Source organism: Oncorhynchus clarkii, chromosome 5 (genome assembly GCF_045791955.1).
Source record: "Oncorhynchus clarkii lewisi isolate Uvic-CL-2024 chromosome 5, UVic_Ocla_1.0, whole genome shotgun sequence".
Classification (NCBI taxonomy): Eukaryota; Metazoa; Chordata; class Actinopteri; order Salmoniformes; family Salmonidae; genus Oncorhynchus; species Oncorhynchus clarkii.
Window position 1 is genome coordinate 40,818,452 of NC_092151.1, and position 26,019 is coordinate 40,844,470.

General features: G+C 42.8%; 3 protein-coding genes across 8 annotated transcripts in view; all 3 read left to right on the forward strand.

Moving 5' to 3' along the window:
• Positions 1-16,230, forward strand: part of LOC139408846 (strawberry notch homolog 1 (Drosophila)) — a 30,021-nt gene extending 13,791 nt beyond the window's left edge. For 2 of the 3 annotated variants that reach the window (XM_071153229.1, XM_071153227.1), the window contains 15 exons: positions 3,280-3,477; positions 3,555-3,743; positions 3,950-4,119; positions 6,708-6,839; positions 7,357-7,492; positions 7,771-7,883; positions 8,007-8,078; positions 8,157-8,256; positions 11,897-11,971; positions 12,072-12,218; positions 12,460-12,554; positions 12,685-12,771; positions 13,567-13,781; positions 13,937-14,130; positions 14,339-16,230. In XM_071153229.1, coding sequence (XP_071009330.1) covers positions 3,280-3,477; positions 3,555-3,743; positions 3,950-4,119; positions 6,708-6,839; positions 7,357-7,492; positions 7,771-7,883; positions 8,007-8,078; positions 8,157-8,256; positions 11,897-11,971; positions 12,072-12,218; positions 12,460-12,554; positions 12,685-12,771; positions 13,567-13,781; positions 13,937-14,130; positions 14,339-14,481 — 2,066 coding nt within the window. In that variant the 3' untranslated portion in view covers positions 14,482-16,230. Of the gene's footprint in view, positions 1-3,276; positions 3,478-3,554; positions 3,744-3,949; positions 4,120-6,707; positions 6,840-7,356; positions 7,493-7,770; positions 7,884-8,006; positions 8,079-8,156; positions 8,257-11,896; positions 11,972-12,071; positions 12,219-12,459; positions 12,555-12,684; positions 12,772-13,566; positions 13,782-13,936; positions 14,131-14,338 lie in introns of all 3 variants that reach the window. The other variant, XM_071153228.1, reaches the window with a different exon arrangement.
• Positions 16,231-16,834: 604 nt separating this feature from the next.
• On the forward strand, positions 16,835-19,496 carry LOC139410031 (cyclin-dependent kinase 2-associated protein 1-like). Of its 2 annotated transcripts, none has more exons than XM_071155459.1 (4): positions 16,835-16,899; positions 18,084-18,199; positions 18,350-18,476; positions 18,631-19,496. In XM_071155459.1, exons 1-4 carry the CDS (start codon positions 16,854-16,856, stop codon positions 18,696-18,698), a joined length of 357 nt encoding a protein of 118 aa, XP_071011560.1. In that variant the 5' UTR covers positions 16,835-16,853; the 3' UTR covers positions 18,699-19,496. The 2 variants fall into 2 exon arrangements, with proteins under 2 accessions (XP_071011560.1, XP_071011559.1); XM_071155458.1 differs by lacking the exon at positions 16,835-16,899 and adding an exon at positions 17,353-17,492.
• Positions 19,497-22,830: 3,334 nt separating this feature from the next.
• LOC139408848 (M-phase phosphoprotein 9-like) overlaps positions 22,831-26,019 on the forward strand; it is a 32,549-nt gene continuing 29,360 nt past the window's right edge. The window contains exons 1-4 of one of the 3 annotated variants that reach the window (XM_071153230.1): positions 22,831-22,963; positions 23,674-23,960; positions 24,085-24,232; positions 25,531-25,620. In XM_071153230.1, the coding sequence (XP_071009331.1) occupies positions 23,710-23,960; positions 24,085-24,232; positions 25,531-25,620 (489 nt within the window). In that variant the 5' untranslated portion in view covers positions 22,831-22,963; positions 23,674-23,709. Of the gene's footprint in view, positions 22,964-23,504; positions 23,551-23,673; positions 23,961-24,084; positions 24,233-25,530; positions 25,621-26,019 lie in introns of those variants that run through there. The other 2 variants (XM_071153232.1, XM_071153231.1) reach the window with 2 other exon arrangements.

Genomic DNA, 26,019 nt, shown 5'->3' on the forward strand with positions numbered 1-26,019 from the left:
ACATGATTCAGCCATCACTGCTTGAAAATCTGGATATCCAATATATGTTTATTTTTTTAAAATCTACCAATAGGTGCTCTTCTCTGAGGCATTGGAAAAACCTCCCTGGTCTTTGTAGTTTAATCTGTTTGAATTCACTGCTCGGCTGAGGGGCCTTAAAGATAATTGTGTGGGGTACAGAGAAGGTCATTCAAAAATCCTGTTAAACACTATTAATGCAGACACTGAGTCCGTGTGACTTGTGAAGCACATTTTTACTCCTGAACTTATTTAGGCTTGCCATAATAAAGGGGTTGAATACTTATTGACTCAAGACATTTCAGCTTTACATTTTTTTATGAGTAAACATTTCCAAAAACGTGATTCCACTTTGACATTATGGGTTATTCTGTGTAGGCCAGTGATGACAAAATCCAAATGTGAACCATTTAAAATTCCGTTCAACAAAACTAAATGTGGAAATAGTCAAGGGGTGTGAATACTTTCTGAAGGCACTGGAATTAGGTAGACAGTCATTGATCTTCAAGTCATTTTGCATGCCGAACAACACCAGTAGCCTTGTCAAACTGTGCGCAGTTGTGCGCAGTTGTGCGCTGTCCAACGAGAGGTAGGCCTATTCCTGATCTGGCACATCTGCGTGTCACCTTCAGCATTCAAATATTTGCGATATGGCTTGCGCAATAGAAGGCTTTATTAGTTAAGTGACAACCAATGTAATTCGCTAGGTTATTTTTATGAAATGCGCTGTTGAAAAATTGCGTTTTACCAGAATATAACTCTCCTAAGCTACCGCCCAAGTCAACTCTCATCTGGCTGTAGGTGGGTTACATGCTGATCAGGGCTTACATGAGACTTCAATTGTTTAAGTTCATCTGCAATTGTTTCAAGCAAAAAACTTCCAAAACTATCATTGTATATGGTCATTTTTAGATATACAGGGTAAAGTTGATAATTTCATAACGAGGACATCAATCACTTTTGCTACCCACATTGCATGGTTGATGCGGGAGAAAATAAGATAATTTGAAGTGTTTTCAGATCAAAAGTGTGGGGTAGTAGTTGTCCAGTTTCCCTTATGGCTCAGCTCAGATGCCTACATACACTAGAGGTCGACCGATTTAATCGGAAGGGCTGATTTCAAGTTTTCCTAACAATTGGTAATTGACGCCGATTACATTGCACTCCATGAAGAGACTGCGTGGCAGGCTGACCACCTGTTACGCGAGTGCAGCAAGGAACCAAGGTAAGTTGCTAGCATTTAAATTGATCTTATAAAAAACAATCAATCTTAACATAATCACTAGTTAACTACACATGGTGGTTTATCTAGCTTGTTCTGTGTTGCATATAATCAATGCGGTGCCTGTTAATTTATCATCGAATTACAGCCTACTTCGCCAACGGGTGATGATTTAACAAGCACATTCGTGAAAAAAGCTCTGTCGTTGCACCAATGAACCTAACCATAAACATCAATGCCTTTCTGAAAATCAATACATAAGTATAGAAAAAAAGTTAAACCTGCATATTTAGTTACTATTGCCTGCTAACATGAATTTATTTTAACTAGGGAAATTGTGTCACTTCTCTTGTGTACTGTGCAACAGTCAGGGTATATGCAGCAGTTTGGGCCGCCTGGCTCGTTGCGAACTGTGTGAAGACCATTTCTTCCTAACAAAGACCGTAATTAATTTGCCAGAATTTTACATAATTATGACACAACATTGAAGGTTGTGCGATGTAACAGCAATATTTAGACTTAGGGTTGCCGCCCGTTTGATAAAATACGGAACGGTTCCGTATTTCACTGAAAGAATAAACGTTTTGTTTTCGAAATGATAGTTTCCGGATTTGACCATATTAATGATCTAAGGCTCGTATTTCTGTGTGTTATTATGTTGTAATTAAGTCTATGATTTGATATTTGATAGAGCAGTCTGACTGAGCGGTGGTAGGCAGCAGCAGGCTCGTAAGCATTCATTCAAACAGCACCTTCCTGCGTTTGCCAGCAGCTCTTCGCAATGCTTGAAGCAATGCACAGCGCTGTTAATAACTTCAAGCCTATCAACTCCAGAGATTAGGCTGGTAATATGATAGTGCCTGTAAGAACATCCAATAGTCAAAAGTATATGAAATACAGATGGTATAGAGCGAAATAGTCCTATAATAACTACAACCTAAAAGTTCTTAACTGGGAATATTGAAGACTCATGTTAAAAGGAACCACCAGCTTTCATATGTTCTCATGTTCTGAGCAAGGAACTTAAACGTTAGCTTTTTTACATTTACTTTTTTACACTTTTACTTCTCCAACACTGTTTTTGCATTATTTAAACCAAATTGAACATGTTTCACTATTTGAGACTAAATTGATTTTATTTATGTATCATATTAAGTTGTGTTCATTCAGTATTGTTGTAATTGTCTGGTATGGGCTTTTTTTTGGTCCTCCAATAGGTATCGACGTGGAAAAATCATAATCGGTCGACCTCTACAACTCGGAGGCCCAGCTCATGAGCTCCATCAGCAGCAGATTTTAATATCATGTTTTTATGCAACAAATGTTAGTGTATAGCACCGAATTGCATCAGTTTCGTTCCTCTAATCAAACCGAATCACTTCAAACTAAATTTATCGGAGTCCATCTATCTAGATGCTTATTGAATCGTCTTGAAAGGGAAAGATGCCCTGTCTGATGGGACAGCGAAGAGTTTGATCTTAGTTTTGTTCAGTTGGTTACTTCAGATCTCTACTTGCCTATCCGGTGTTCTTTTGACATTTTTCTTTTGTATTTTCTTTTCTTCCCCCTTCTCCCCAATTTTGTGATATCCAATTGGTAGTTAGTCTTGTCCCGTACGGACTCGGGAGAGGCGAAGGTCGAGAGCCATGCATCCTCTGAAAATTGACCCCACCAAACCGCACTGCTTCTTGACACACTGCTCGCTTAACCCGGAAGCCAGCCACACCAATGTGTCGGAGGAAACACTGTACAGCTGGCGACCGAAGTCGGCGTGCATGCGCCCGGCTGTCACAAGGATCAAACCCGGATCTGTTGTGACGCCTCTAGCACTGCGATGCAGTGCCTTCGACCGCTGCGCCACTCGGGAGGCCCGCCTATCCAGTAGTGTTTTTGTGTGAACCTGTGACTCATCCTAGGTGTTATGTAATGTTCTGGCTTATTGTTCCACAGATGAGAAGTGAATCTTTAAAAAGGCCTTATTGTGGGAGACTAAGTGTTTTGGCTGTTTACCAATTGTAATGTTCCCTCTCTCCCAGCAGGTGCTGAGATAAAGAAACCAGAGAAGCGGAAGAGAAAGTCTGGTGGTCTGTCAGGGAGCAGCTCTGACGACAGCGAATCGGAGGAGTCTGATAAGGATGATGCGGAGAGTGACGACAGTTTCAAGTCGGTCAGCTCAGGAGAAGATGATGATGACTTCAACCCCTTCAAGGATGATTCCAGCGAGGATGAGGAGGATGGTAAGCGAGGGAGATTGATGATATTGAAGACGTTTGACTGCTACCGAAAATTGTCTTATACTTTCTGCCTCTTTTAGACCCCTGGCTGTCTGGAAAGAGGAAAGAGGCGAAGAAAGGCAAGGAGAAGATGAATAAAAAGAAGAAAAAGAAGAAGAAGAGCATTGACCCAGACTCTATCCACAGTGCCTTGTTAGCCTCTGGTCTGGGCTCCATCAGGCCTGCTTTTACCACCCCCATAGTCAAGACCTCCAGCACACCTGTCATAGGTGAGTTAGTAGCAACAACGCACCTGCCATAGGTGAGTGTCGTGTCGAACTTCTGTGCACATCCCCTTTTGCCATCTATGTATTTTCCAAAGCATGAGTTAGGGTTGTATAACCAGTCCAGGATGAGCAGATTAAGATATTCAACACTTAAGGTAAAAATGTTTTTTTTAAATGATTTTTTTCTCTCCCTCTAATCCCTCCATCAGCCAAGGTAGAGGCAGATGACAGCTGTATGACCAGTCAGGATGCTGTGGAAGATGCTCAGCAGATGAAGAGAGATCTGTTGGACCAGCTGGAGAAGCTGGCTCAGGATCTACCCCCCAACACTCTGGATGAACTCATAGACGAGCTGGGAGGGCCGGACAATGTGGCTGAGGTAACGGGTTGACCTCTTAGATGTAATGGCAAAATGTAGATTTTCGCCTCAATTGACATACCCAAAACTGCTATTCCTGTGTAATTACATGATTCTGACATGCAAAAACATGGTGTATTTGGAAGGAAGACATCTGGGAGATTGAGTAAATGATCAGAAGATAGATAGGGTTATAGTTCAGAATACACAAGATGAAGCACACAAACTTTATATTTCATCTTTCATTGACAAGCTATATGTGAATTATAGAGCTGGATACATATTGGATGGCTTCCACAACATGTGAACAATGGCAGGTAGAAAAAATGGGATTGATAAACCTAACTAGAAATGGGCAGATTTTTAGTAAGTCAGGTGTGGTCACGGGACATTTCCAAGTCTCCCTGAACCTCTCCAAAGTGGCATATGTCTGTAAATTAGATAATTTCAGTGCTATTACTGATATTTTAGTATAAAAACACAATCTCTACCGTATCAACCTCATTCAAGCGTGGTGGTGTTATGGGGTATCGAGGGTACATTCAAGTGTCCTTTCAACCTCTCCAAAGTGTCCGAATGTGGTAATTGCACTGTTTTTGCACACTGGATGTGCCTAAACGTTATTGTTCACTATGAACAGTGTAATTTCTACAACACCAACCTCAAACATTGTGGTGGTGTCGGGGACATACAGGGGATATCCATGTGTGTAAAGAAAGAAGAGAAAAAAAAGTTCCTCAAGTGCCTGAACGTTTAGCCTAGGCATATCCAATGTATTAGTCCCACATACAAATGAACAATATAAAAGCAACAGATGGACAGTACCAATCAAAAGTTTGGACACTTACTCATTTAAGTGTTTTAATTTATTTGTACTATTTTCTACATTGTGGAATAATAGTGAAGACATCAACTATTAAATAACACACACGTGATCATGTATTCACCAAGAAAAGTGTTAAACAAATCAAAATTAGATTTAGATTATTCCAAGTAGCCCGCCTTTGCCTTCATGACAGCTTTGTACACTCTTGTGGTAAAAATAAAGTTTTAACCCACTTTCTGGTCTTGAAGGCTACTACCAGGTCCTCTATCAGAGCATCAGATAGATTGACACCCCCCATGCTGGCATTGTAGTCCTTCACAGAAACAGGAATAGGGACATTCGTCCTCACCCGTGCTCCATTGGCAATTTTCACCCTCCTTGAGACATGGTCGCTATTGAATGCCTTATGCTGTGAGGTGAGCATGGTTACTTCCCTAGTGTCCTTCCATTTCACAAAAAGCAGTTTGTTAGTCTTGATCCAACGTATGGTCCCCCTCTCCACTGTCTTTGTCATGTCGTTTACCTTGGTCTTTGGGAAATCGATTCTGTTAGGATGAATGGTGCCACAAGCCCCTATTTCCTTTTTCAAGAGGTCTATGAAAAGTGGCTGTAGAACCATCAGACAGGGTGATTGACATGGCAGTGGGGGGGTGAAGACCTTGACCGGCAGGGGCGCTCGCTGGGAAGGGGTGGCTCCCAAACGTCGTCATCCAAATCTTCTGCATCCTCCGCTCTGTGGTGAATAAAATAAAGGGCTGTATTGCTGTAAGACACACAGAATTACAGTTGACTAAATTTACAAAACGACTACATTAACCTAAAAAACCAAACCCCAAGCGACTCACATAGGTGTGAAGCACACACACGATGCAAACAGAAACACTTTGGAGACCAAGGCAGAGGTGCGAACCACAAATGGACATAAGTTAAGTGGCCCCTCAAGTTACAAGGATTAAAGTTAGAACAGCAAACGGTGAACTACTATGAAAAATATATAATTCCAAAGTAGTTGTCTAACATTGAAATCACTTGTTACATGGGCCTATGTAAACTAAATCCAAAGCACAAAAAGCAGACGACTTCTAAAAAATAAATGCATATAGTAAATTGGCTATAAAAAGTCTTAAAGTGAATCCAGTATGCTAAAGAGATGATCTGTTTACAATGTAGCGTGCTGGGTGCGTCTCGTCTCTGAGCCAGGTAGCAATAGTTTGCATTGCGCGTAAAAGGTTCTAGGCCTTGCTTTGTCCCAACCAGGTCAACGGAATATCCCTGGCAAGTTTATCATTGGCTACAAGACTGTCAAGGTGCCGTAGTAGCCAATCCCCTGTGTAATAGATGCCTACAGCGTGAAAGCAGGCGACGTCATATTTTTGATGCGCAAAGATAGTCACTCTGTGTTGCCATTAAGTCCTACATCATCAGATGACATTGGTAATAGGCTGTTAGGATTAATTTGATACGCCCCATGTAGCATTAGCTCCAACACAGTCTAAATAGAAGCTTACCTTGTAAGATGTTTGGTGTAAACGTTGTGTAAAATAGAAATGTTGACGCTTGGGGCTGGTGATGAATAACAGTAGGTCACAGGCAGGCAAATAATATATCCTCAAGATCTGAGTCCCAGCTTTTGGTGTGTGTCAACGTGTTCCATTTTTATTTTGTTTATGCTTCACAACGCTAACCAGAATGTAGGTAGCAACATTTTGACCTTTTTCACTATCTTTACGTCTCTTTTTATCCTTTTTTGTTTTGTTCCCACATTGTCTCTGCTATATTCCAGATGACAGGCCGTAAAGGTCGGGTGGTCAGTAACGACGACGGCAGCATCTCTTACGAGTCCCGCTCTGAATTGGATGTTCCTGTGGAGATCCTCAACCTCACAGAGAAACAGAGGTTCATGGACGGAGAGAAAGTAAGGAAGGACTGGGAGAGAAATGGGAGAAACAAATGTTTAATTGTCACAACGTGTAGGTGCAGTGAAATGTGGTGTTTTTACAGGGTCAGCCATAGTAGTATGGCGCCCCTGTAGCAAATTAGGGTTAAATGCCTTGCTCAAGGGCACATTGGCAGATTTTTTAAATATTTTTTTACCTTGTTTGCTCTGGGTTTTTTTAACCATTGACCTTTCAATTACTGGTGAACAATCTCTGTGCCCTTGGGCAAGGCACTTAACCCAAATTTGCTCCAGGAACGCCGTACTACTATAAGAGGTAGAGCCCAGAGCCAACTTCTCTATATGCTTGGCTACCTGAGAGGAGGGAAAAGTAATACACCATGATTCTGTCTTAGGCGAGGGGTACAAGCACAATGACTTGCGAAATGTAGGTTGTGGCCAGTCTCCTTGTTTGAGTCACAAATGTATAGCATCAGTTGAATATATTGTCCACAAACCATTAGCACAGAACCATTCCTAACCTTGTTCTCTCCAGAACATAGCCATCATCTCGGAGGCGGCTAGCTCCGGTATCTCCCTGCAGGCTGACCGGCGGGTGAAGAACCAGAGGAGGAGGGTCCACATGACCCTGGAGCTGCCCTGGAGTGCAGACAGAGCCATACAGCAGTTTGGTGAGAAATCTTGCTCTTGCTGTAGTTTCATTACTCCCATACAATCTGAAGCACTGAGACTTTTTTGTGAAAAATGCTATAGAAATAAAAATGTCTTAACTCTAGTCTTGTGGGATTTACTTGCCTCTCAATAATGTTGCTTATTTTACTTAATTTACCTGGCATGTCTCTGGGGGTTTCCACTCTGTTACTATGGGACTAGTAGGTATTTAGAATTAATTAAATGTGTGTTCTGCTCAATGCTACCATTGTCTGACATCTTGTTCCCTCTCTCTCAGGGAGAACCCATAGGTCTAACCAGGTGACAGCTCCAGAGTACGTGTTCCTCATCTCTGAGCTGGCTGGGGAACAGAGGTTTGCCTCCATTGTGGCCAAGAGACTGGAGAGCCTGGTAAGAACCTGTCCTGTCAGTGGTTCAATTGAGCTGACCAGTTGAAAATATGGATATTATCCCCCTTGTTTGAATTCTTGAAGTTTGGCTGTTGACGCTACATGTGATCTGTGTATTCCACAGGGTGCCCTCACGCATGGAGACAGAAGAGCAACAGAGACGAGAGATCTCAGCAGGTTCAACTTTGACAACAAAGTAAGTAGATACACCACATAGGAACACGCTGTGTGTGTGTGTAGGGTTCAGTTTCTAACTTTCTGCTCCACTCCACAGTATGGCAGAAATGCACTGGAGATCGTGATGAAGTCTATTGTCAACCTGGACTCTCCGTTAGTGAATCCTCCTTCGGACTTCGAAGGGGATTTCTACAAAGGTGTGTCTGGACAGATCTTGTAATACAGTCATAGGATTTATCTCTGGGCAATTCCTTGGTAACAGAATGATGCTCAGATGTTAACTTTAAAATGTTTACCAAACAAAACCCAATAATTGCCAAGTTGAACAAGGCAACAGTAAAAAGATGAGGTACCTTGAATGCATTTCAATTAACAAGTGTGCCTTGTTAAATTTGTGGAATTTCTTTCCTTAATGCATTTGAGACAATCACTTGTGTTGTGACAAGGTAGGGGTGGTATACAGAAGATAGCCCTATTTGGTAAAAGACCAAGTCCATATTATGGCAAGAACAGCTCAAATAAGCAAAGAGAAACGACAGTCCATCATTACTTTAAGACATGAAGGTCAGTCAATCCGGAAATGTCAACAACTTTGAACGTTTCTTCAAGTGCAGTCGCAAAAAGCATCAAGCACTATGATGAAACTGGCTCTCATGAGGACCGCCACAGGAAAGAAAGACCCAGAGTTACCTCTGCAGCAGAGGATAAGTTCATTAGAGTAAACTGCACCTCAGATTGCAGCCCAAATAAATGTTTCACAGAGTTCAAGTAACAAGACACATCTCAACATCAACTGTTCAGAGGAGACTGTGAATCAGGCTTTCATGGTCGACTTGCTGCAAAGAAACCACTAAAGGATGCCAATAAGAAGACTTGCTTGGGCTAAGAAACATGAACAATGGACATTAGACCAGTGCAAATCTGGCCTTTTGGACTGATGAGTCCAAATTTGAGATTTTTGGTTCCAACCGCCATGTCTTTGTGAGACCCAGAGAAGGTGAACGGATGATCTCCGCATGTGTTTCCCACCGTGAAGCATGGAGGAGGTATGATGCTGTGGAAGTGCTATGCTGGTGACACAGTCTGAATTTATTTAGAATTCAAGGCACACTTAACCAGTTTGGCTACCACAGCATTCTGCAGCGTTATGCCATCCCTTCTGGTTTGCGCTTCTGTATTCCATGTCTTATTTCAAAGTTTGTCTTTTATTATTCTACAATGTAGAAAATAGTCAAATAAAGAAAAACCCTTGAATGAGTAGGTGTCAACTTTTGACTGGTACTTTAATTTGGCCGTGATGGCGGGTGGGGATACATGTGCAGTTGCTAGATCACTCTGGTGCAGCATGCAATCTAAGTTGATACATTTGTATAATTTCATCACCTGGTATAATCATTCGCATAGGCCAGTCTGAGCATGCTTTGCAAGTTTGCTGTCACGCAGCCTGAGTGACCGAGAGGAAAAATATAGCACAGGTTTGCGACAGACATGCTTGCAGCTTTATAGTAAAGTTACAAGCATGTCTGTAGAAGAAATATGACCCAGATTACCACACCTACCATTTTTTGTTCTTCCTGCGTGATTTCGCCTGTATGTTATATCGCGGGCAGTTCAGCTAATCCCAGGTCGTTAATTACTGGTTTGATAGACAATTCAGTCATGTTCGCTAGCTAGCAAACAATCTGCTTACTTGACAGTAGGTCTAGGCAAATTTGATTTGCACAGGAATAAAGGAGAAGGGTCTGCTAGTCATGAGATGTGTTCCAAAGGTAGGATTAGTATAGGCCTAATGGAAACCTAAACTATACTGACTAAAAATATAAGCGCATCATGTAAAGTGTTTTTTTTTTTTCATCAACTGAAATAAAAGATCCCGATTTTGTTTAGTGAGGATTTTTCCTTTACCAAAATAATCCACCCAAGAAGCTGATTAAACAGTATGGTCATTACACAGGTGAACCTGTGTTGGGGACAATAAAAAGCCACTCTAAAATGTGCGGTTTTGTCACACAACGCAATGCTACAGAGGTCTCCAGTTGAGGGAGCGTACAATTGGCAGGAATGTCCACCGGCGCTGTTGCCAGATAATTTAATGCTAATTTCTCTATCATCAGCCGCCTCCAACGTCATTTTAGAGAATTTGGCAGTGTGTCCAACCGGCCTCAACTGTAGACCACATGTAACCACGCCAGCCCAGGAGCTTCACATCTGGCTTCTTCACCTGCTGGATTTTCTGAGACCAGCCACCCGGACAGATGGTGAAACTGTCAGTTTGCACAACCAAAATAATTTATGCAAAAACTGCCAAACCAAATCAGGGAAGCTCATCTGCGTGCTCGTCGTCTGACTGCAGTTCGGCGTCGTAACCGACTTCAGAAGGAAAATTCTCACCTTCTCCAGTTTGTGCTCTTTAAGGATGTGTCCCAGTTTAAACTATACCGGGCAGATGGCAGACAGCATGTACTGCGTCGTGTGGGCGAGTGGTTTGCTGACGTTAACGTTGTGAACAGAGAGCCCCACTGCCACCATTGGGCAAGGCATAAGCTACAGACAATGAACACAATTGCATTTTATTGATGGCAATTTTATTGCACAGAGATACCATGACGAGATCCTGAGGCCCATTGTCGTGCCGTTGCAATCACCATGTTGGCACATAATGCACGGCCCCATGTTGCAAAGGATCTGTACACAATTCCTGGAAGCTGGAAATGTACCAGTTCTTCCGTGGCCTGCATACTCACCAAATATGTCAACAGTTGAGCATGTTTTGGATGCTCTGGGTCAATGTCTACGACTGCGTGTTTCAGTTTCCACCAATCTCCAGCAACTTCGCACAGCTATTGAAGAGTGGGACAACATTCCATAGGCCACAATCAACACCCTAATCAACTATGCGAAGGAAATGTTGTGCTGCATGAGGGCAAATGGTGGTCACACCAGATACTGACTGATTTTTCTGATCCACGACACTACTTTTATGTATCTGTGAGCGACAGATGCATATCTGTATTACCAGTCATGTGAAATCCATAGATTTAGATTCTAATGAATTTATTTCAATTGACAAATTTTCAGAATATGTGTTGTAACTCACTAAAATCTTTGAAATTGTTGCGTTTTTATTTTTGTTCTGTGTGTTTCTGGTGCGCCTTAAATTCTGTTTGTGACTTTTGACATTTGGGCGAGAGCAGTGTGTTTGTGTGAGAGAGGGAGACTGAGTGTCTATCGACTGAAGAGTAAAGAAGGGTTCATGCAGTGTTTTCCCCTTATTGCCACAATGACATGCAGATCGTTATGTATAATCCTCCAGCCAAATCACAGGTAGGCCTTTGCAAATATGAGCAAATCAGCGATTCTTTGCAGTATTCTATTATACAGTGTGAAGTTAATTCAATATGTGTTGTATTGTGTGACTATCAGTGACAGGATTTTAGTGTGGCAAATGCACATAACGTTGAAAAAATGGGAACAAGCGTCCGGGGAATCGCGATACAACTCGGTATCGTGATACTTGGCCTGGTGTCATATCAATAGTCAAATGTTCGTATCGTGACAACACTACTTAAAGTACATTTCTTTTTGTACGTTTTTCCAGTGGAAATTGTTAAAGGTAGTCCTTGATGCTGAGTCTCGGCATCATTCTGTTATTGTGGAATTGCCCATCCCTATTTTGAGCCAGGGGAATTTGCATTCTCCTGCTTGATACTGGGGATTCTTTCATAGTGTCTATTATCCACACTTGAATGACTCAAAAACTGACTTAACCTTTCTGGTGTGTGGCTGTGGTCTTACTTTCTTCTGACGTGATCTGGTCTTCATCCTGTTCTCTGGCAGAGATCCGTCATGGGTTGATCGGAGTGGGTCTGATCAATGTGGAGGACCGATCAGGGATTCTGTCTCTGGACAAAGGTGAGACTGGCTCGAACTTTAAGCCTTGTCAGATTACAGTAGGAAGTCTAAGATTGTATGCTTCTTGCTGTACATAACAATTTTCCTCTCTCCTTCCCAGACTACAACAACATAGGGAAGTTCCTGAACCGTATCCTAGGGATGGCAGTGCAGGAGCAGAACGCTCTGTTCCAGTACTTCTCTGACACTCTGGCAGCTGTCATACAGAACGCCAAGAAGAACGGACGCTACGACATGGGCATCCTGGGTAAGACTGGAGAGGAACTTTTTTTTCTTATTGTTTTCTGTTAAATCAGATGAATGAGGGACTCTACTGGGAATGAGGGACTCTACTGGGAATGAGGGACTCTACTGGGAATGAGGGACTCTACTGGGAATGAGGGACTCTACTGGGAATGAGGGACTCTACTGGGAATGAGGGACTCTACTGGGAATGACACCTGCAGTGTTATACAACTGATTAGAATGGTGTTTATCTTGTCTTGTAGACCTGGGTTCTGGGGATGAGAAGGTGAAGAAGATTGAAGCCAAGAAGTTCCTGACCCCAGGCTACTCCACCTCAGGACATGTGGAGCTCTACACGGTACGACTGACCGTTGTTTTTCCCACTAGGCGACAACAGAAACTGGTTTAACCTGGAATTCTTATCTTATATCACCAATGGACTGGTAGCCATTTTCCATGTTGTAAATACTGTCTCTATTGTCTGTCAGGTGAGTGTGGAGAGAGGCATGTCCTGGGAGGATGCCACCCATGCCTGGGCTGAGCAAAGTGGACCAGATGATGGCTTCTATGTACAGGTACCAAAAGACCAACAAGACTTTTAATGTCTTCTCAACTGAGTTTGGCAAACTCTACATACATCGGGGATCATCAACTAGATTCAGCCACGGGAAGATTTATTTTTTTCTTGAAATGCTGGTTAGGTGGCCGGAACGTAATTTGACATTTGTAGGGCTTCCTGAGTGCCTCAGCAGTCTAAAGCACTGCATCGCAGTGTTGCGGTGGCACTACAGACTAGGGTCCGATCCCACACAACCGGCTATGACTGCGAGTCCCATAGGGCGGCGCACAATTGGCCCAGCGTCGCCCGGGTTAGGCAAGGGTTTGGCCGGGGGGGGGTGCGGCGCGCTTTACTTGGCTCATTGTGCTCTAGCGACTCTTTATGGCGTGCCGAGCACCTGCAGGCTGACATCGGTCGTCAGGTGAATGGTAATTCCTCCGACACATTGGTGCAGCTTGCTTCTGGGTTAAGCGAGTGGGTGTTAAGCGCAGCTTGGCGGGTCATGTTTCGGAGGACGCATGACTCGACCTTCGCCTTTCCCGAGCATGTTGGGGCGTTGCAGCGATGAGACAAGATCGTAATCACGAAATTGGAGAGTAAAAAGAGGGTAAGAATTACAAAAAATAAATACAAATTGTAGACTGCGAATTGGACGCAAGAAGCCCAAACTAATATAATATTTGACGAAAGCATAATCATTTCAAACCTTGCTTACTTTTGTATATTTGTTTTGTGCCATAAAATGTATCTAAAAACATTGTAAAACAAAGAAACTCTAGTTGTAACACTGCTGTATTTTGCTGATTCCTAGATAAGGAACAACAAGAAGACAGCCATCTTGGTGCAGGAGGTGAACAGTAAGAAGAGGCTGTTCCTGGTCTATAGACCTAATACGGGAAAACAGCTTAAACTGGAAGCCTACACTGACATCAAGAAGAAGTGTAAAAAGGTGCTCTCAGATGATGCCAAACAGCACTGGATTGACCAGTACAAGTCTTCAGCTGAGATCTGCGCTCATGCATACTGGTAGGTGCTGTTTCTCCAATGACTGGAGTTGTAGTGGTGGTTTTGGCAGAGTCATCAAGTTCACTATCCGGCTTTAAGCTTTACTAGTATAGTGGTATGAACTAGTCAAGAAAGAGGTGAATCGTGTGTTTATAAACCGTTTCTCCTCCCTCCAGGCGTGGTAACTGTAAGAAGGCGTCAGTGGGTCTGCAGTGTGAGGTGGGTCTGCGCTGCAGGACGTACTATGTGCTGTGTGGCTCTGTGCTCAGCGTGTGGACCAAGGTGGAGGGGGTCCTGGCCTCCGTCAGCGGAACTAATGTCAAGATGCAAATCGTCCGCCTCAGAACAGAGGACGGGCAGAGAATCGTGGGTAAGTTGATGCTGGAAGTCTTTGAAGAGTTTTGGGCAGAATATTTTATTTTGCGCTTTTGAAAATGTTCCCTTTAATGTGATCTACCGAAGTAGAAGCTGCTCCTTTTCCTCCCCAACAAGTAAAATTTTAAATGAACAGTTTAAATGAGGTTGAACTATGTGGACGCTACCGAATGTGGTTATATCTTTCCGTCTCTTGTGTCCAGGCCTGATCATTCCAGCGAACTGCGTCTCTCCTCTGACCAACATCCTGTCATCATCTGACCAGTCTCAGCAACTGGCTGTTCAGCAGCAGCAGAAGTGGCAGCAGCTGCACCCTCAGAGCCTCAGCCACGTACACAACACATAGCATGGGTTCATCACCCAGTCTGACCTGATGGGCTCCGACCCCATCTCTGCCTCTAAGCCCTGGGTTCTTGACCCGACCTGATGGGATACGACCATATTTCTATCTGGATCTCCACCTCCGCACTGTGGCACGACAGCAGCAGCACCACCACCCCCACCCCCCTTCTCCCTAGCTCCTTCTCTGTTCCTCCTGAGGAACCTGAGGTGCTGCGAGCGCTGAGTTGTGGTTCTCCCTGTAGCTTAACCGCAGTGGCAGTGTTAAGATTTCAGGGTTTATGTCCAAAGAAGAGACTGTCTCACTCGAGGAGTTGGCTTGACTACTATTATTCCTCTGAGATTCAGAGCTGAAGATTTAGAAGAGGCTGTGGTGATAAAGGGGGGAGAGGACGCATGTCAGTGGAGAAGAGAGGCATAATTATAACGCCTGACTGTGTTTCTGTTTTCTTTCCTCCCCCTCTAAGCTCTGTGTAAATGTGCCCTGTGCTTTCTGTTGGTGACTTGTTCCTACCACTGCCTTCTGTACTGAAAGCTGGGGTGGGCGTCACCTAGGTTTTTGTTTTCTTCTGGTGACCGGTCAGTGCTCAGGGGTTCGTTAAGCTTTAGTGACCCTTTTTTTGTTGTTTTTCAAGCCAACTGACATTTTCTAATCGGTCTACCTGAGATGCATGACACATCAACTGCTTTCTTGCCTCATTTTAGTAATTACTCTCATGACTCAAGTCTTAAAATGCCACCCTATTCCCTAGATAGCGCACTACCTGTACGTTGTGCACCATATAGCTAATAGGGTGTTATTTCATTGACTAACAAGTGTATCAAACATGGGTGTATCCCGTAAACTTGCAGTTGTTTTTACAGCTTGACTATTAAGAACTGTGACCGTGTATGGTTTAAAATACCTGTTTATTTTCCTAAATTAATTCCTCTGCATTCAAAAGATTTCCGGGAACAGGCTGTTTTAATATGTGGCGTCAGATTCAACATCTTGTACTGTCAAACTCTACGGCAAACTACAGCAGATAACAATCCTGGAGTGGTATTATACAACTGTACTGTGAAGGTCATAGATCTTGTTTGTCGATACAAGCTGTTTAATACTGCTACAGTAAAAGTTAGTATTCAAGAAAGAGTTTGTTGCTGAATTCCAAACCGACCATTTGCTGCTTTCTACCTCCTGTATGTGCTGGTGTGGATTGGATAGGTGTATCCAATGTGGTAACGATAGCACCTTGGAGGGTGAGGTGGATCTCATTAGCATATTCACTCATATCTATCTGATCCTTTAGATATCCATGAAGTACCTAGGAATCAGCGGCTTTGGGGGTTGGGCACTTGTTCCTTCACTGATTCTGAACTGGAACTTAACCTCCATTCTCCACCAGTCAGCAACATTACTGCTTGGCCCCTGGTCATTTTACATCTGATTTCACTTGAGACATGATGCACAGGGGGGGGGGCTGAAGAATTTCTAAAGGCTTTTCTTGGTTTGGAGTGCTGTAAAGAAGTTATGACGGTCAGCCTGTTGAGTTTAGGATACTCCTTTTGGTATACCAATGTGTATATTGTCATATCTGGAAATAAGACGTTTTTTGCTTACATAGTCGTTTGTTAAACACTTGGACAGTGTTTCATCCTTGCACGAGTTGCACTTCGGACTGATTTGTACAAATAATCTGTATTAAATGATTTAACTGAGTGCAAGATTTCTACCTCTTGCATATGACCAATAAATCCAAGGAGAAAGTTTGAATCCAGTTTCACTTTTTTATTTTTTATTCCTGATATTTGTATACTTATTGTTAAACTTTTTATGTGCTGTATGTACTCTGTAGTCATAAAAGGATTTTGAGCTATTAATGAAAGAAGCATATTATAAATGCCTAAGACATGTTTGTTAAAGCATCATCACTCTGTGCCAATGATGTCACCACTACTTTTTTTTGTGTTTAGAGCTCAGGCCATCACTTGGTGTCTGTACTTTCCCACAACTTCCTATAGATAATGACGCTGAAAGTTATGATTGGGGCATAGAACGTGGCCGCTGCCGGCCCACCAATGGTCAAGACTGACCGCGTCATCTCGAATTGGAGAGGCGTTACATCGTGTCAGCACGGGCCAAATAACAGCGTGGTCAAGAGGACGGGAGAAAGTTCAGAAGAGGGGCTTCCAGACATGCCTTGTAGTGGAGATGTCTGCTGTTAATAATTAGAGCAGAGGGGCATTCTGGGAGGGGAAAGTGTGAACAATGGATGCATTCCCCAGACAAAGACGGGTTATCTTAAATGTAGTTTGTTTTCTGTTTCATATCCTCTTCCGTTCTGCTGTGGTGGTCTACTACCAATTGGTGTTGCCGAGCAAAAGCAATACTGTTGCATGAGTCACCATCTGAGGAACAGTTTAACTGGCTGCGTCTATATAGGTTAGACTTTACACACACTAGTATCACACGTAGGAGCTTTTATAGGCAAATTATATTGTTTTAAACCTTTGACAATTTGGTTTTTCGGAGTAATGGAATTGAGACGAATTAATAAATGTTCAAGATGTTCATGAAATAGTTGCATGGTCCATCCATTACGCTTGAAATTCGACTAAAATGTAGGTTCCACGTGGTCCAGAGATATGGCAACAAAGTTGCTCATGTGTTCTGTGGAGCAGGAGGATTTACAGTGCATTTCAATAAAAAGAAGGGGGGGGGATCAACGTGAATTATTACTTAAAGTAATTTTAAATATAACATTTAGGAATATTTGAAAATGTACTGAAATCTGTTTGAAACATTTTAGGGCAGATTATCCCAAATTGACTATTGTGGTGATAGAATATGTGCATTGTGGGTGTCAATATAAAGTGACGGCCATATTTGCCGGGTGCCGTTGCTGTAAACAAAAAGTGAGACAGACGCTTCACCGAATTTCGGGTCAAATTTATTTCTTTAATTTACTATGTCTCTCGGAATGTCTTACAAACCCAATGTCCACCAGCACATTCCAGGAACTTCCGGGAACCAGGGTAAGGGAAAAATATCGGTTAAAATCCAACCATCCAACCGCTAAATCGAGTGTTAAAACCGGGGTTTCGGAGAATACCTGCAGAAAGACTGTAGTTTTTGTCCAGTTATATATATAGGGTCAGATCCTGAGCGCTAGGCTAATTCATATCCGCCATTATTACTAATGTAAAAAAAGCCCCATCCTCATATGCATCGGCTAAACAAGGGCAGAGGTGTGAAATTCCTTGTTTCGAAAAATAATACCCGTTCTGTGTCCTATTCTGTCCTGGAGGGTATCGTTACATTGTCACAAAAATGTATCACTTTGGCTTCTTAAGTCAGCCCTTTTCCGCTTCCTCCATGATATTCTCTCGCGGAGCTGTTGATTGATCTGCTAGGGTATTATTTTATGACCCTTCGAGGACATCTAGTGTTTGACCACGCTTATTGCATTGGGAAGAACATGCCCACGACAGCTGTGGGCATTGTTGGCGATGTGAACATGCAATATGTAGAATTTGTATTAACTTATTTTCCTCCTGTTTTATACTATCTGCTTATCTGTAATATCATATTTGACCCTAGATGTGTTTGTATTTGTCTCTCAACAGTTGGAAACATCCTAGGAAACATCCAGTCTCCGTCTGCAGCCAACTTGGCCACTTTGCAGTCCTACAGGCCGCTGGTGAATGACGTTTACGCACCGCCCTCCTTGGGCTTCTCACAGGTACAGGAATTCACAGCCCGAAAGACACCCACATTGCGTCTGCTACTTCTACAATGCAGGAAATAAAATTGCCATGTTATTAGAAATGAATTGTTACATCATTATGTATCTCCCTTTGGTAATCTGTCTCTCTCCTGTCCCTGTGTGCAGGGATCCAGCGGCAACCAGGTGCCCCAGAGTAAGTATTCAGAGCTGCTGGCCATCATCGAGGAGCTGGGGAAGGAGATCCGTCCCACCTATGCCGGCAGCAAGAGCGCCATGGAGAGACTAAAACGAGGTAATGTGGAAATCTCTGTACTAATACAATACTTATATTGTGTGTTGAAACAAACTGCATATTCTAGACTATACAATAGTCCGCTTCCTAACTTGGTTAGAGAGTTATCAGTCAGTGAATGACTGTTCATTTTGGTGTGTCCTCTTCGCCAAAGGTATCATCCATGCCAGGGGACTGGTGCGGGAGTGCTTGGCAGAGACTGAGAGAAATGCCAGGTCCTAGCTACAGAAATATTACCCTCTCCTGCAGAAGAACCAACACCCAACACTCGCACTCACCATGTAAAAGACTGCTGCATGGCACATCCTCTAAAAATAGGAATACAAATTAAAAACGAGGGATGGTTAAAAAGGTCAAGAAAATGTTTCTGAAAGGTCAAAATTAGAGAAAGGGAGAGAGAGGGGACACCAGAATAGAATTCAGAATTAGAAGGATTTGTTTTTTCTTATGCCCCATTTTGGGGTCACAGTTTCCTGTCTTCATATTTATAACAAATAGTGATTTTTGCATGCAAATGTACAGGTCAACCATGGCCTTTGTTTAATTGTAGACATTGCATGGCTTGTACATGGTTAGACTAGGAGATGAACTCTTTTTTTGATAGACTTTGGTCTGAATTCCAGACCCTTTTAACACATGGGTGAGCAAGTGAAGGACAGAAAAGTGCCAAATACGATGGTTCATTCATGTTGAGGTTCTTTTTTTGATATTAATGATAAATGCTCTTACTTATGTAGGAGTTAAGAACATACCGTAAACTCACTCCGCAGCTAGCTGGAATTGTCGCCGATGGGAGCCATCCAAGGTGTACCTTTTTTGTATGGCTCAATAATCGGTTTGCACGTTTACAAGGAGGGCAGTCCCGTGCGTTGAGAAGCAGATGATCACTGGTTCTAGCCCAGTACGGGGCAATCGGACAGTGGAGGAAGCTAAGCTGTTAGCAGCACACTGACCTCTGTTACACTTGCATCTTTGTATGTATTTATTACTCAGTGTAATAAAATGAATTTTCAATACAAATGATATTGTTTTGAAATGAATGTGAAAATGTGTTAAAATCATCCAAGTGGTCTCATAATCAATATTTTTCTCCTGAGAGTTAAGGTTCTATGTCCTCAGTTGAATAGATTAGAAGGTCAATATTGAGATAGTAGAAAGTCCGTGTAAGGTTAAAGCTAGTCTTGGTTGAAAAGAGGGAATATGACGGAGATATCTGGGCAATAGTAGTACAGCAGACCCACTGATTTAGTCTTATCTACAGTGATTCATTCCTTGAACATTGCGTAACCCCTACAGCAAGACTAAAACAAGCACTATTTGAACTGTTGACGAACAAGTACATGATGTAGTCTAGGATAATGGGTCCGAGAGACATTTCAGTATTTACCATAAATACGGGATTTAACTAGGTAAGACACATTCAATAGTTATCAATGTTACAATCGCAGACTGGGTTGGGGAGTAACTGATTACATGTAATCTGATATTTAATTTTTTACTAACTAATTGTAACAGTTTAACTTTAGTCCGTCACCCTCGCCCCTACCCGGGCTCAAACCAGGGACCCTCTGCACACATAAACAACTGACACCCATTGCTCCACAAAAGCCGTGGCCCTTGCCGAGCACGGGGAACCGATTGAAACGCTATTAGCGCGCACCACCGCTAACTAGTTAGCCATTTCACATCGGTTACATAATCAGTTACGTTACCAGCAAAAATATTGTAATCACATTAGATACTTTTGAAAAACTAGATGATTACTTATTGGATTACTTTTAAATTCAGAAAGGATGTTTGTCGGAAAAAAAATACATTGACACCTTTCCGTTTTCTCAATGACATTCAATTTATCATTGAAAAAAGGCCAAGTTTAAGTTTGTTCCATTTAAGCAATTATATGACCACAAATCAGAGACCACTATGATGACACACCAAATGCATTTGATGGATCCTTTTTGTCTTCTAATGCCTCTTTAAAAAATATGTTTTATTTTGTTATATATCATATGGTACAACAGCTGATGAAACTAACACTGTAAAAGTGTGAAAATTGATCAGTGTTATTTCCTGATAATACAGGGAAATATAATCTACGCAGGACCTTGTAATCAGCCGGTTTGCATGGGCGGGAGTTTCGGCTTTCCATGGTGACATCACCGTGCAGTAAATTGGTTAATCAACAAATAACAAAAAGAGTTACAAATCTAAACCAATAACTAGTTTTCTGTTTTTCCCTCCCCACTCAGACCACTCCCAGACAGTCTCAACATAATTCTTGCTAGAGAAATAGTTTTTTGCTAAAAAAGTTATTTTTGTCCATTTTAATGAAAATCTATTACAGTTATGTACTTAATTGTTACCCAGAAATTATATAAAAACAGCTGTATTGAGCCTTTTGGCATGTGCAGACCAGCTGTCTGGGGTGTTTACGGACATATTCAACCTCTCCCTATCCCAGTCTGTTGTCCCTACTTGCTTCAAAATGTCCACCATTTTTCCTGTACCCAAGCAAGCTAAGGTATCGGAACTAAATGACTATCGCCCCGTAGCACTCACCTCTGTCATCATAAAGTGCTTTGAGAGGGTAGTCAAGGACCATATTACCTCCACCTTGCCCAACACCAAAGACACACTACAATTTGCATACCTTACCAACATATCCACGGACGACGCAATCGCTGTTGCACTGCACACCGCCCTATCACACCTGGACAAGAGTAATACCTATGTGAGAATGCTTGCTCCTTGTGTAGCTGGGTCCTAGATTTCCTGAAGGTCAAACCCAGATGGTGAGAGTAGGAAACAACATCCATCACACTGACCCTCAACAAGGAGGTGACCCAGGGCTGTATGATCAGCCCACTCCTGTACTCCCTGTTCACCCATGAATGCGTGGCTACGCACGACACCATCTCGATTTTCAAATGTACTGATGACAGCCTGTTTACCAACAACGATAAGACAGCCTACTGGGAGGAGGTTATAACGCTGGCGGACTGGTGCCAGGAAAATAACCTCTCACTTAACCTAAAAAACGCAAAGGAGTTGATCGTGAACAACAGGGGACAGAAGAGGGAGCACACCCCCATCAACGGGCACAGTGGAGAAGGTCAAAAGTTTAAAGTTCCTTGGCGTGCACATCACTGATGACCTGAAATGGTCCCACCACACCGACACTGTGGTGAAGAAGGCACAACAGCACCACTTCAACCTCAGGTGGCTGAAGAAATTTGGCAAGGCCCCAAGCCACTGTCTGTTCACTCTGCTACCATCTAGCAGACAGAGGCTGTACAGGTGCAGAGCTGGGACAGAGACAGAAACCGTTTCTATCTCCAGGCATTCAGACTGTTGAACAGCCATCACTAGCTGACTACTTGCCAGTTCATCTGCCCTGCAACATCTTGGAACAATGTCAAAGTAACTAGTGGAGATGTGAAAGTTGTTTATACTTTGGCTAAAACCTAGCTTTTATATTCGTTTATTTAGCTATACAAGCAAGTTAAAACTGCACACCTCTGAGAGCAAGCTATCTAGACCACTTGACAGCTAATTATGCTAGCTAGCTAAATCAAGGGGAGGGGAAACAGCAGTACATAAAATAGCCTATGCGGTGACGTTCAATGAATGTGCGGGGGTACATGTCATGTAAAATCTTCCCAGCGTGAAATAGTTCCCAATCGTTATGATTGTGACTCCATGTTGTGGATTTTCCTCACTACCAGAAAATGTTAAATAATTGCACGTGCGTCTCTTTATGTGGATGTCTCTCTCACACCCTCCCTGCCGTGCATGTATATACTGTATTCTCGAAATAGCTAATATAGCTACTACTGTACATATAATTTTCTTTCCAAATTATATACTGTCTGTACACACCACGTATTTATATTCGGACATGTGCTCCCTCCTATCTTCATTGGATTGTTAATTGGACTCGTTCTCTCATTTGTAGATTATTTGTGTATTTGTATTGTGTTTGTGATATTCTACTGCACTGTTGGATCTAGTAACATACCGATTTCACGAGTTTGGATAATCTCAAAATCACGTTACGGATTATTTTTTGGACAGGTAACTAACTAGTAACTGTAACGGATTACATTTAGAAAGTAACCTACCCCAAACCTGATTGCAGATAACAATTTAGCAATCGCATATTTGTTAGGTTGTAACAAAATGTTGTCTCCCGCGTGTTAAATTGAATTGCTCTACCCCTGCAGCGAATGAATAATTTCCTACAAGTTCTACCAATCATGTACACTGCACTGTGCATCACAGCAAATCATAATGGCTGAATGAGAGAGACAGCCAATCAGATAACTCGTTTTCGATTTCATTCGGCCAATTAGACATTGCGTAATGTTTTGCCGTTGAACGTTATGCTGCAGCACTGCTAGCTAGCTAGCGTTAGCTGCAGTAGACTAGCTAGCTGGCTAGTATTGTTGAAGGTAAAATATGGGTGAAGTTACTTTACAAGTTAACTGGTAAGTTAAAGCGAGCTTTATTAAAAAATCTTATTAATCTACTTTACATATTAACTATGAATCGACTGTGTGCTTATTGAGCCTAATGAAGGCGCTAGTTTCAATCATTTTCAAGATGTAACATTACTCTTAGCTAGCTAACCGTAAACGTTGATGCTTGCAAACCTGTCAGTTAGCATGGTTAACCAACGTTAGCTAGCTAGCCAGCAGGATACAGCCAGCGGACAACTGGCCAGTCAATCAATAGCAAGATTAATACTGTACTAACAAGTAGAAGGAGACTAGTTATGATATCCATGTAGTTATATTTAGCTTGCAATGTAGTTAGATACGTCTGCTTGATGATCTCATATGTTTACTACTGGTTTATGCCCCTGTCAGGTATATCTTGCAAGGCTTCTGCTATAATCTTATCCAGCAAGTGTATGCAAGTTACTATTTGAATGAAACTGCCCCAGTTAAAGTGAAAGTTTGATTACGGTCACCATCACCAAAGGGCCTTAGCCACCTGCTTGTATTTCATCTCACATCACAGTCCTGGTCCATGTCTGTACTCTGGAGTTTAAAGGGACTGTTCACAATGAAAAGTGAGTTTGTCATACGTAACTTCAGACCTTTCCCTTCGATCTCCTGCAAGTATTAACCCCCCACCCCCACCCCACCCAGCATGTAGGTTAAGGGAGAGCTGTCTCCCTCTATCTCCCTTGTAGGTATCAGACTCTCCCCCAGGTTGTGGGCCCATAAGCATGTCCACAGATGACAGTATCTCTGAGGATGTGTCCAGCCTGGGGGCCCTGAGCCACTGCCATGCCGGGGAAGGGGGCAAGGAAAGCGAGTCTTCAGAGGGAACCTCAGCAGCCTCTGGCCTGGGGCTGGGACTTGGGTTGGGGCTGTCCGGGACAGAGGAACCCAACACCAACTCCAAGACTGAAGGGGGAACCGTAGATGGGAGAGCTGAAGACGTCACACCAGCATGCAGCCTCCCCCACAAGATCAGGTGTGTGGAGACTGTGGATTCTGACTGGAGGTGGCAGTGTAGTAGGAGGTTTTGAAACAAGTGTGCTACATTGAGTAATCCAACCTAGTCCCTTTTCCTGACTCCTGTGTACTGTGTTCCCCAGGAGCCTGTGTCTGAGTACGGAGGAGGCCTTTAGGCCTGGCAAGAGTCTCCCCTTCATCAACCCCTCCTCCCTGGAGACCCTCAGAGCTCTGGTCCAAGAGATCCAGAGTAGTGGGGAGACTGACCCGGAGATGTGGAAGGACTGTGAGGTAGGAAAGAGTCTGGGCTCTTGTGTAACTGCAAGGGTAGGATGGACAACAGACAAACCGATATATAGGATACCATATATTTAGTGTGGAACGACTAAACTGCCACTGATAGAGAAATGTCTGTGGCAGCTAGTATGTCAGAGAAGTGTGATTGTGTGTGTTCTCTAAACGTCTCCCTGGAAAGGGTGATACTGGGGTTAGCTGGTGTGGTCATTATTCTCCTGCAGCACGTTGGGCAGCTGGCAGTCTGCCCAACGTCACTTCTCTGTCGCTTCTGCTGTCCCTGTGGATCTTAGCTGACAGCACACACACACTTGGTCCCTAGACTGCACACATCACACAACTGCAGCTGATCTCTTCAGACAGGACATGATTTGTGGGGAATAGACAACTGTGATGCTGGCAGCAGTGCCACCTTCTCTCACACAGAAGAAAACACACTGGAAAGAGTACTGTATTCCCCAGCTTTAAATACAAGGATCTAGAGCTGGGCGATATGGACAAAAATCCATATTGTGATAAATTGCCTGAACTGATCTGATAACAATAAATCGAATGATAAGTTTCTAACATTAATGTGCACCACTTTGTTTAGTTTTATTATCCTATAAACTACTACGTCTAGTTTGATTGTTGTATGCCATCAATTGTTCCATGAACAATCACCAATATTAACAAACTTATTTCATGTCTAACTCCACATTTCACTTGTATAGGCAACTTGTCGTAATGAACAATGTCAGCAAAATGCCTGCGTCCCAGCTCTACATGGGATCTATCCCAATTGTCTTAATGACCTCCTGCCCTCTCCTCTCATACAGCTTTCCTGATCTGAAAACACAGGCTCGATTACTTTTGAGATGCAACCCATACCCAAGTCTGTTATTGTGCCCAGAAAAGATTAACATTTAACCTATGTTTGAAAATGTGCAAATAACTGAGTCGCTAAAAGGGAATCAGTGAGTTTCTTATGGACTGTAATATCAGGTGCCATACCCCCTCCCCCTCACCTCCCTGGGTGCATGGCATAGTACCACTAATTCACTTTTCTCACATCATAACTGGAGCACAGCTGCTTCCGGATGCAACCCCCCCCCACACACACACAGACCCCTTCTGCGAGCCTAACTCACAGCTGTCACACTTCTTCCCTCCAATCATAACATTTGACTATTTGCCATATTCATATTCACACTGGAAACGTGCCCATAACTTTAAGAGGAAATCTTTTCCAATGCTTTCTGGATGGTACTGTACAGACCTAATGTTGAAGATGTGTACGTGTCTTTGTTCAACAGGGTCGATGGCTGCATCTGTTCCAGCTAGTAGAGAAACAGTACCAAGAGCAGATCCTGGCTCAGCAAGAACAGTACCAGTGCCAAATACAGGTTTGTACTACTATTTAAGTGTGTGTGATTTTCACGGAAGATGGCACCAACAGGTATAGCAGCTCCACTTCTAGCTCCTAAGAAACTTTGCAGTATTTCGTTTTTTTGTGTGTTATTTCTTACATTATTAGCACAGATTTTTGTTGTTGGTATTACATACAGCCCTGAAATAACTTTTGTATATCAGAGCAGTGGTAACTTGCTAACATTATGACCAGGAATACAACTTTCCGGAATTGGGTCCTTTGTTTGTACCTCCCAGGGCAATTGAGGTATTCGGAGTGGACTTCTAGTCCGACTCAGGAAGTGTGCCCACCATCCACCGCTTCAGAGTATATTACTTGCTAATGTTCGGTCTCTGGACAATAAAGTAGATGAGCTCAGGGCAAGGATCTCCTT

What these genes read in the sequence shown, in the direction of transcription:
- LOC139410031 (XM_071155458.1), top strand. Translation starts at nt 17,426, where the DNA reads ATGTCTCTCGGAATGTCTTACAAACCCAATGTCCACCAGCACATTCCA. An exon ending in AGGAACTTCCGGGAACCAGG is followed by an intron (nt 17,493 to 18,083) that starts GTAAGGGAAAAA and finishes GTCTCTCAACAG; the next exon opens with TTGGAAACATCCTAGGAAAC. An exon ending in CATGGAGAGACTAAAACGAG is followed by an intron (nt 18,477 to 18,630) that starts GTAATGTGGAAA and finishes TCTTCGCCAAAG; the next exon opens with GTATCATCCATGCCAGGGGA.